At 39.2% G+C, this 11748-nt stretch overlaps 1 protein-coding gene across 20 annotated transcripts in view; it reads right to left on the reverse strand.

Annotated features, from left to right (window-relative positions):
- The window catches only part of MYO18A (myosin XVIIIA), a 277949-nt gene that overhangs the window by 27221 nt on the left and 238980 nt on the right, over positions 1-11748 (reverse strand). For all 20 annotated transcript variants that reach the window (XM_063450000.1, XM_063449999.1, XM_063450002.1 and 17 more), the window contains one exon: positions 3042-3179. In XM_063450000.1, coding sequence (XP_063306070.1) covers positions 3042-3179 — 138 coding nt within the window. The remainder of the gene's footprint in view (positions 1-3041; positions 3180-11748) is intronic.

The raw sequence follows: 11748 nt of genomic DNA on the forward strand, positions 1-11748 counted from the left end.
CTCACAGATAACGATCAGTCAGTACCAGTATACTTCTTGCACCTCCCAGAGTGAAAAACAGATTGAGTTTTCCTACTTAAAGGAACACTCCAAGTACCATGATACTACAGCCCGTGTAGTGGTTATGGTGCTTTGAGTGTTGCTTAGAGGTTTCTATTATGAAAAGTTACTGAAACCAACTATCCCTCCCTTATACTCACACATTTGCCATGTGAGCATTGACTTTTTAAAGATTACAGTTGCATTTTTTTGCTTCTACCCCTACAGTAAAATCAAAACATCTATTTTTAAAGAGAAATTCAGTTTTAATACATTGTACGTGAAATAAAGTCAGTAATCCGTAATTAAAAACAAAGAAGTTCAGAGACCTAGTAGGAAGTTGAGTGCACGTCATACTGGTTTTGGCATTGTTCTGGTATTGATAAGTTATCAAACAGCAAAATACTATTGCTACCTTAAGTTATCTTTACTTCAATAGTCAACAAGTGACCTTCCACTCGTTATATGCAAGACTCCTATAAGTACACATATATAGTCAGCACCTCTTCTCCTCTCACATGTGCCATTGGATACAGGTAAAGCATATAGTAACATTTATATAAGCCCCCCCAAAACAGCACACAAGACAAAAGCAAAAAAGAAACTAAAATCACCATGTGGAAAAAAAGGATTCTGTGTTGCCAAAGAATGACTTGAGAAGATACTGTTTGACAGAGAGGCTAAAACAGTTTTCTTCTTTTGTTCAAACAAATAATATGAATCTAAATTCATTTAATCTGTATTGATCATTCTCAAAGCTTCTCTAAGGCAGACATACATTTAGAGAGGTGTATAAAAAAGTACCACTTGTAGAAAATAGGTTCAACAATTGCTCGCAATATAATAGTGTCTCTGCCTGTGTGGCAGGTTTTCCCACAATCATTTTATTGATTTAAATGTTCATAGATATAAAATAAAATTCAGTTTTGTGTGTAGTGAAAAATCTGGCACTCCAAATGTTATGTGTGACACTGACACTGACTGACACACACACACACACCTATTTAGCTATAGATTGTTCTGCACATGTGAACACACAACTAGCCACTCAATCAAACTTAGCTACATAACTATTCAATCACACACAAACACCGACAAACATACACATTGCCTTGAAATGGATTTATTTTCCTTGATAATGAACTGGATAGAGTAAATATGGAAGAGACAGCAATTATATTCCCAATTTCTAGTGTTGTGTCAGGATGTCTATACATGAGGCAATAGCAGATTCTGGAATACCCTTGCTCCATTATGCAGCACCTTGTCTCACCACTAGGAGGACATTGTGCAGCACACAAAGACTGTCCAATCTCTAGAAGCCTTTTGGGGACTGGTCTGGAGATATGTTCTCAGTGTTGCTATGGTGCCCTGAATTTGTGTTTGCTATCAAGTTAATAAGATCTACACAAAGCAATACACTATTAAAAATAGGCGCATGCATCCATACAAACAAGAAGCATCAAACAAGGAGGGGTGTCCTCTCCACATATAAAAATTTACATTCAAGGCACAAAAGCTACACTAGGAACGGATGGTATAATATATAAGATTCATTTTAAAGCTACGCTCCCTGTATTGAATGCATTTTAAGCTCAAGGACCACAGTCAAGGTCCTAATTTATTCTTATTTGTCTAGCAGACAACAGACTGTAAGCCGGTGACAAATAGCACTGCCTTATTTATATACACCCAGATGTTGCTCTGCTCAGCACACTACTGTGGGAATGCAATGACATCATAATGCCGATAGAAGCTCACTCATAAATCTTTGCTATGTCCTCAAGAGTCTCGAGGGTTAGTGGGACACATTAATATTACATGCCTCATATACTCTCGAGGCTTCGCAATGCTGATAAATGCATGGAAAAGGTTAAATTAAACGCAAAGATCAGAGAAAGCAGCCATCAAACAATCTATAGTCTAGACATGCAAGTGATATGCAACACTTGCCCTGTTTATGTACTATACAAGTACATAGCTTGCTAACGAGCTAGCGAGATCGACAACTAGCTTGATAGTCAGGCAGACAGACTGATGGATAATCACGTACATACAGCTAGTCCCTTTAAACAAATTATAGTGGAGAGGTTTGCCTTTATTCATTGAAACTTTCCAAGATGTACAGCATCTAAGTAAAGAATAGCAGCATAGGAGGCAAAACAGATTTGGGAGAATAATTTAGATGCTTATTAGGCCAATAGTAAACACGAGCATAACAGATTAGTTCAGCTAATACAAACGATCCCTTTGCATTCAAGCATACAATACAGCAAGCCGTGCTGAAGAAGAAGAGAAGAAGGCACAGCATGCACCAGCAGAGGCTCTACACCAACAAACCAGTGTGGACAAAAAAACGAGTTAAAACAAATTTGTCTCCACTGACAAACAGATTGTTCAGTATTCTGACCTGTACTTTAGATCTACGAAGAGTGCCCTTGCGGTATGTTATACAGCATAACATTACATCTACATTATAGAAAACACACACACACACACTTTTAACTGTAAATTACCCATGAAGGGATTGGTGTAGAGGTATAGATTACAAGTATGGTGGAAGCAAGCACACCAATGTGTTCTCAACTAACTAGTCATTCATCAGCCGTGGTGTGTCTGAATGTTTGCCAGTTATATTATGTAATCAATACGGCTGCTGAAGATCCAAAACAACAAAGTTTTAATTTCAGAACTTACCAGGAAAAGGTTTTCTGGATGACAGGTTTTAAACTAGCTATATGAATTTTGAGGCATTTTGGATGCAGAATGTCAAAGCGAATGAAAATATTCTACAGATTCATTTGTAATCTATTCTTTTCTCCTGACAGACAGCTTCAGCTCTGAAACATCATCAGGTTTGCACGGATATAGTCAACAGCAGTGATGGCTAGCCTTTGGCAATGCAGTTGCTTCTTATCTACGTCTGGATTACAGCATTTAATGGTAAAAGTCAAAACAGGATTTCTAGGGTACTGGCATCCCTAGATAGGATCCACCCTTACCTCCATACGTTTGACTTGTGTTCTCTCAAACTCCAGACGTGTCTCCAACTCACGGATTTTGGCTTCTTGTCGGCTTACCACAGATTTATCCACCATCGACTGCTCCAAGAACTCCAGTTGACTTTGTAAACCTTGTAACTATACAAGGAAGCAGAAAATACTTGTTATACTTATGAATCATTATAAATAAACATATAAAACAAATGTACTGTTTGCACACATAAAAAACGTGTGTTGCGGTTGTGTCCAAAAAGAGACTCATCAATAGATGCCCTACTGATGCTCTTCTAAGAGGTGAGAAAAGTGTAGAAACGAGGGGGAGAGAGAACATAAAAGTGAAGAAGCGTAAAGGAACAGTTGACTTATGAAGGTAAAGTAAACACAAACAAAAGAAATAAAATCTATAACGCATTGACTCTTCCATCTGGTCTAGATTAATTTACCACAGTGGAATAACCCTCCCCTCCATCCCTCACACAGAATATCGACTGGGAATTACTTAATGTGCTTTATTTACTTAGTTTCACTAAAGCAGTTCAACACAGCTCTTAATTACAATAGATGAATGTATTAGGTGAATGAACTGTTAGCAGGAATTGTAGACGGTTGGAAAGCAGGACATCAGTAGCTTCCTGTATAAGATACTTGTTGTCGGGAATCATTTGTGAACGGAGGATGTCCCCAGTATTGAAGGCATCAGGTACAATCCTAATGAACTTTAACCTTTTCACTATCGGCACTAACAATGCAGTGATGTTGCGAATACAAACAACTAAATAAGATAATGAAACATTCTCCCATTCACTGAATCTATAATAAAAGACAAGTTATATAAATAAATTATATATGAATTTGGATTTTGTTGTTTGATGTTTCTAGAAATGATATTCACTGGGAGAGACCTAAATATCATTAACATTAAAGGGACACTATAGTATAAGGAATACAAATCTGTATTCCTAACGCTATAGTCTCACTGTCCCTAGTTATTTTTAGGCCCCTTCCGTGTGTCAACATTACAAAATACATGATTCCGTTAGGAGTCTGCCTTGGCACTGCCATCTGCTCCTCCTCACATGACATCATGCTATCACGGTATGCCGGAGTATGAGAACCAGGAAGTAATAGTCTTGGCTCTTCAATCCAGTGGGTTTGGAGGTGTGGCTTGAAGACACAGGTCCAAGCCTTCTAATTATTAAAATAAAATAAAAATGTGTGGACACTTCGTAGTAGGGATCTATTGCAGGCACTATAACTTCAATTAGATGAAGTTGTTATAGTGAGTACACAGTTTCTTTAAGCATTTTGTATGTAGTCTGGTAATTTCTTACTTGATTTACCAAGTAGATCTGGTACAGTTAAAGACACACTGTTAAATTAATTTCCAATTCAATTGTCTTTTAGGTGGGGCCCAATAAGGTAACTTGGTATTAGGACACTATAGCATTAGGAACACATTTGTATTACTAACGCTATAATGTTCCTTTCAGCTAAAACGGTTTCGGTGCTTAAAGTATCCCTTTAAAGAGCACTTTGGTCGTACTGGTGGCATGCTACTTGGACACCATGTGGAGGAATTCCAAAGCCTAGTTCACAGAACCCTCTGTGTCTGAAATAATAGTGACAAAAAGAAGTGTCAAATCAGAAAGTAAGATATCTTCAAATGTACCTACATTATATATATTTTACATATATCTGGATCAGCGATTTGTGAAAACTATTCCCTATTCCTACAAGGCTCGTACGGATTTGTGAAGCATGTGTTATCATAGATTAAACGATGGCTCATTAATTTGAATCTTTTAGGTCAATGCTTCAATTTGCATTGGAGTAATAGGATTTTAGTTGGCCTCATGTGATCCTTCTCAATCAGCTTCAATGCTTCTTTGAAATGTCAGCTGTAAATGGATGGCGATGGTATGGAGAAACAATTACCAGGTCAGACTGGCAGTAAGGAAAAAGACACAAAATGTACTAACAATGTATTACAAGTAAACATGAACGCTATCCGCCAACTTACTGGGGGAAAGATATCACTGCACTTTTCATTTTTAAAAAGGGGTTTATTATGATAAAAAAAAGAAAAAAAGCCTCTTCACTAGGGTTTTCTTTTTGTTATAAAATAGTTCAGCAAGCTGCAGCTCCCTAGATGGGAGTTTTGTCCACCTAGACACAGTAGATGACAGGTGGGTTTTCCTGGTTCTGTGTGATGTACTAATTGAGAACTTGCAACGTTACATAGTTACATAGCTGAAAAGAAACTTGCGTCCATCAAGTTCAACCTTCCTCACATATGTTTTTGCTGTTGATCCAAATGAAGGCAAAAAACCCAGTCTGAAGCGCTTCCAATTTTGCAACAAACTAAGAAAAAATTCCTTCAAAACAGCAGTCAGATGTCTCCTTGGATCAAGCAGCTACTACCCCACTAATTAGAAATTATATCCCTGTATGTTATGTTTTTGCAAGTATGTATCCAATTGCAGTTTAAAGATTTGTATAGACTGACAAAACCACCTCTTCAGACAATGAATCCCATATCCTTATTGCTCTTACTGTAAAAAAACCTTTTCTTTGCCTTAGATGAAATCTCCTTTCTTCCAGCCTAAATGTGTGACCTTGTGTCCTATGTATAGCCCTGTTTATGAATAGATTTCCAGATAAATGTTTGTACTATATTTCTATAATGTTATCATATCCCCTCTCAGGTGCCGTTTTTCCAAACTAAAGAAATTTACATTTTTAAACCTTTCTTCGTAACTTAAATGTTCCATTTCCTTTGCATTTCTCTACGTTAAATTTCATCTGCCATTTTAGTGCCAGTCCCCCAATCTATTCAAATCCCTCTGCAGCAAAGCAATATCCTGCTCACGTTACTACTTTACAAAGTTTTGTGTCATCTGCAAACACTGATACATGGCTTTCAATGCCCATTTCAAGATCATTTATAAATATGTTAAATAGAAGCGGTCCCAAAACAGAACCCTGAGAGACACCACTTACCACTTTTGTCCAGCTTGAAAATGTACCATTAATGACAACTCGTTGTACTCTATCCTTAAGCCAATGTCCTACCCAAGAACAAGAATATTCATCTAGATCAATTTCTTTTAGTTTGAAGACTAACCTATTGTGAGGAACCATATCAAATGCCTTGGCAAAATCCAAGTAGATCACATGCACTGCAACACCCTGATCTATATTTCTACTTACTTCTTCGTAGAATGCAATTAAGTTAGTTTGACATGGCCTATGTTTCATAAAACCATGCTGATTATTGCTAATAACAAAGTTCTTCCCAATGAATTCCTGAATATTATCCCTTAATAGCCCTTCAAAGTTGATATTATACCAGATTTACATTTCACTTTGGTTATTGTACACTGCATCTTTTTACAAGAGGAACACCAAGGTGCTTCTGGCAAAAACTGAGCCGGTGAAAATAGGAGTACCAGGGCCCTATTCATAAGTAATGCTGATATTTCAAAATGCAGTACATATTTGTTTGGCAAGAAATGGTAAACTTTCAAAATACAGTGCCATCGCTCTACTGGCAAGCAAAGCTATTCATTTAGAATGCAGTACTCTCTCTATTAGCAAGCAATACTAATAATTTAGAATGCAGTACTAGCTCTCTACTGGCAAGCAATACTAAGCATTTAGAATGCAGTACTAGCTCTCTACTGGCAAGCAATACTAAGCATTTAGAATGCAGTACTAGCTCTCTACTAGCAAGCAATGCTAATGATTTAGAGTGCAGAACTCTCTATTAGCAAGCAATACTAATTATTCAGAACGCAGTAATAGCTCTCTAATAGCAAGCAATACTAATAATTTAGAATGCAGTACTCTCTCTCTCTACTAGCAAATACTGCTAAAACTTTTGGAATGCATAACCAGCACACTCCTGGGAAATATTGCTGACATTTCAGAACGCAGTAGCACTGCTCTACGGACAAATCATGTTCACCATTTTTAATGCAGCACCATTGCTCTACTGGTAATGCTAACCTTTTAGCAAGCTACGCAAGCTACGCAAGCTACGCAAGCCTTTTAGACTGCAATACCATGTCTCCTATCAAGCTACGCAAGCCTTTTAGAATGCAGTACAATGTCTCCTAGCAAGCTACGCAAGCCTTTTAGAATGCAGTACAATGTCTCCTAGCAAGCTACGCAAGCCTTTTAGAATGCAGTACCATGTCTCCTAGCAAGCTACGCAAGCCTTTTAGAATGCAGTACCATGTCTCCTAGCAAGCTACACAAGCCTTTTAGAATGCAGTACCTTGTCTCCTAGCAAGCTACGCAAGCCTTTTAGAATGCAGTACCATGTCTCCTAGCAAGCTACGCAAGCCTTTTAGAATGCAGTACCTTGTCTCCTAGCAAGCTACGCAAGCCTTTTAGAATGCAGTACCTTGTCTCCTAGCAAGCTACGCAAGCCTTTTAGAATGCAGTACCATGTCTCCTAGCAAGCTACGCAAGCCTTTTAGAATGCAGTACCTTGTCTCCTAGCAAGCTACGCAAGCCTTTTAGAATGCAGTACAATGTCTCCTAGCAAGCTACGCAAGCCTTTTAGAATGCAGTACCTTGTCTCCTAGCAAGCTACGCAAGCCTTTTAGAATGCAGTACCTTGTCTCCAAGCAAGCTACGCAAGCCTTTCAGAATGCAGTACCTTGTCTCCTAACAAGCTACGCAAGCCTTTTAGAATGCAGTACAATGTCTCCTAACAAGCTACGCAAGCCTTTTAGAATGCAGTACAATGTCTCTTAGCAAGCTACGCAAGCCTTTTAGAATGCAGTACCTTTTCTCCTAACAAGCGACGCAAGCCTTTTAGAATGCAGTACAATGTCTCCAAGCAAGCTACGCAAGCCTTTTAGAATGCAGTACCTTTTCTCCTAACAAGCTACGCAAGCCTTTTAGAATCCACTACAGTATCTCCTAACAAGCTACGCAATCCTTTCAGAATGCAGTATCTTGTCTCCTAACAAGCTACGCAAGCCTTTTAGAATGCAGTACCTTGTCTCCTAGCAAGCTACGCAAGCCTTTTAGAATGCAGTACCTTGTCTCCTAGCAAGCTACGCAAGCCTTTTAGAATGCAGTACCTTGTCTCCTAGCAAGCTACGCAAGACTTTTAGAATGCAGTACCTTGTCTCCAAGCAAGCTACGCAAGCCTTTTAGAATGCAGTACCTTGTCTCCTAGCAAGCTACGCAAGCCTTTTAGAATGCAGTACCTTGTCTCCTAGCAAGCTACGCAAGCCTTTTAGAATGCAGTACCTTGTCTCCTAGCAAGCTACGCGAGCCTTTTAGAATGCAGTACCTTGTCTCCTAGCAAGCTACGCAAGCCTTTTAGAATGCAGTACCTTGTCTCCTAGCAAGCTATGCAAGCCTTTTAGAATGCAGTACAATGTCTCTTAACAAGCTACGCAAGCCTTTTAGAATGCAGTACCTTGTCTCCAAGCAAGCTACGCAAGCCTTTTAGAATGCAGTACAATGTCTCCAAGCAAGCTACGCAAGCCTTTTAGAATGCAGTACCATGTCTCCTAGCAAGCTACGCAAGCTTTTTAGAATGCAGTACCTCGTCTCCTAGCAAGGTACGCAAGCCTTTTAGAATGCAGTACAATGTCTCCTAGCAAGCTACGCAAGCCTTTTAGAATGCAGTACCTTGTCTCCTAACAAGCTACGCAAGCCTTTTAGAATGCAGTACCTTGTCTCCTAACAAGCTACGCAAGCCTTTTAGAATGCAGTACCTTGTCTCCTAACAAGCTACACAAGCCTTTTAGAATGCAGTACCTTGTCTCCTAGCAAGCTACGCAAGCCTTTTAGAATGCAGTACAATGTCTCCTAGCAAGCTACGCAAGCCTTTTAGAATGCAGTACCATGTCTCCTAGCAAGCTACGCAAGCCTTTTAGAATGCAGTACCATGTCTCCTAGCAAGCTACGCAAGCCTTTTAGAATGCAGTACCTTTTCTCCTAGCAAGCTACGCAAGCCTTTTAGAATGCAGTACCTTGTCTCCTAACAAGCTATGCAAGCCTTTTAGAATGCAGTACAATGTCTCCTAGCAAGCTACGCAAGCCTTTTAGAATGCAGTACCTTGTCTCCTAGCAAGCTACGCAAGCCTTTTAGAATGCAGTACCTTGTCTCCAAGCAAGCTACGCAAGCCTTTCAGAATGCAGTACCTTGTCTCCTAACAAGCTACGCAAGCCTTTTAGAATGCAGTACAATGTCTCCTAGCAAGCTACGCAAGCCTTTTAGAATGCAGTACCTTTTCTCCTAACAAGCTACGCAAGCCTTTTAGAATGCAGTACCTTGTCTCTTAACAAGCTACGCAAGCCTTTTAGAATGCAGTACCTTGTCTCCTAGCAAGCTACACAAGCCTTTTAGAATGCAGTACCTTGTCTCCTAGCAAGCTACGCAAGCCTTTTAGAATGCAGTACCTTGTCTCCTAGCAAGCTACGCAAGCCTTTTAGAATGCAGTACCTTGTCTCCTAGCAAGCTACGCAATCCTTTCAGAATGCAGTACCTTGTCTCCTAGCAAGCTACGCAAGCCTTTTAGAATGCAGTACAATGTCTCCTAGCAAGCTACGCAAGCCTTTTAGAATGCAGTACCTTGTCTCCTAACAAGCTACGCAAGCCTTTTAGAATGCAGTACCTTGTCTCCTAACAAGCTACTCAAGCCTTTTAGAATGCAGTACAATGTCTCCTAGCAAGCTATGCAAGCCTTTTAGAATGCAGTACCTTGTCTCCAAGCAAGCTACGCAAGCCTTTTAGAATGCAGTACCTTGTCTCCTAGCAAGCTACGCAAGCCTTTTAGAATGCAGTACCTTGTCTCCTAACAAGCTACGCAAGCCTTTTAGAATGCAGTACAATGTCTCCTAGCAAGCTATGCAAGCCTTTTAGAATGCAGTACCTTGTCTCCTAGCAAGCTACGCAAGCCTTTTAGAATGCAGTACCTTGTCTCCTAGCAAGCTACGCAAGCCTTTTAGAATGCAGTACCTTGTCTCCTAGCAAGCTACGCAAGCCTTTTAGAATGCAGTACCTTGTCTCCTAGCAAGCTACACAAGCCTTTTAGAATGCAGTACCTTGTCTCCTAGCAAGCTACACAAGCCTTTTAGAATGCAGTACCTTGTCTCCTAGCAAGCTACGCAAGCCTTTTAGAATGCAGTACCATCGCTCTGCTGGCAATATTACTAGTACAATACCAGTGCCATTATAGGCAAGTAAAGATTTAGACTAAGTGTACCAGGGCTCTAGAGACCATAGCAAGCTAAACACTTGTTTTCTATTTTTATTTTTTATTTTTTATTTTTTAAGGAGGGAGCACCAGTGTTCTACTGACAACGAAATGCTAACTTTGGGAGAAAAATATGGTGGAGAAAATTGAAAATAAGTCTTAAGTAGGTGCTAAAGACCAGATGTCCTAATCTGGCTTGTTATTACGCAGTTTTCATTGCGGACTAGAAATGATGTTTTTTTTCCTTCCTTTTTTTTGGGGCAGATCAGGTAATGTGCTGATGGCTGGCTTTGGTAATCTGAACAAATTGCTACCTTTTTTGTTTAATCTGCCTAATGGGAGGATGATTTGTAATGCTCTGCGCGTCATTAGCTGTGTGGTTCTCTGGCTGTTCCCACACAGACATACTTAATGTGCTGCTTGCTGGCTGCCTTACTCCATTCAAGCAAACGCTGCCTGAGACGTTTCCCCCCTGGAAACGTCATACAAGTAGCAAACTGATAAATGTACAGTCCCTCTGCATTTCTCAGACTTTCTATACAGCAGCAGTATTTTAATCCTCTTATACAAACACCTGTGCAAGGCCGAGTGCTCTCGGGGTGAGATGTTAGCAAATATCTAATAGTGATCAAAAGAAGTCCAACTCCAATTGGAGCCTGTCCAGTGTGAGACCCTATGCCTTCGTTATTAATGAATACAGAATAATGTTATTAAAATGGATTTAAAATATATGCATTGGACTTAATGTGGTTTATTCACTAAAATGGAAACTGTGGAGAATTACGGGAATTGCAAATCCCGTATCTTTTCATTTTGTCTGTTTCAACCTATAATTTTTAATTTCTTTGTCAATTTGCAATGCCCTGTTAAGTAGATAGCCCAAACTAATGTTTATGTAATGCATTATCTCTCCACACTTTGCATATTTATAATGATTTGCTAACACAAATGGCAATGCTTTTATAATAAAAAAAACAGTGTGAGAACACCCAGGAGATCTGTGAAGAATACTACTGTTGATTAAAGGGGAATGATATCTCTTCTAAAATTTACACAATTGAATTAAACACTGAAAATCATCTAGAACGTTTTATTTTTCACAATAGCGAGTTTTATTATGTCACTCGCTAAAGACTTAACGAGTGGCATAATCCAGTTCGGTCCAGCACAGCAACAGCAAACCTTGCCAATGAGGAGGACAAAGTGAAATATTATTTAATTTATTTTCGTGGATGAGCAAAACTAGTGCCAATCTAATACAGTAGCCCTCCACACTTGAAACCAAAAATTGGGTCTTTAAACATTTGTCCAGAATTTGTTAAACCAATATTTTTTGTTAGGCACGGTACTGATATGGAGACAAATGGCAAAATCTAATGCAGAGGGTTATAAAGGGTCATAAAGCTCAAGCCAGTTACATAATTATGCTTCCTGATAATGTAAAGATCCTTATTAAAAGGCAAGAATTATGCTGGTAAACA

Source organism: Pelobates fuscus, chromosome 1, assembly GCF_036172605.1.
Source record: "Pelobates fuscus isolate aPelFus1 chromosome 1, aPelFus1.pri, whole genome shotgun sequence".
Taxonomy (NCBI): Eukaryota; Metazoa; Chordata; class Amphibia; order Anura; family Pelobatidae; genus Pelobates; species Pelobates fuscus.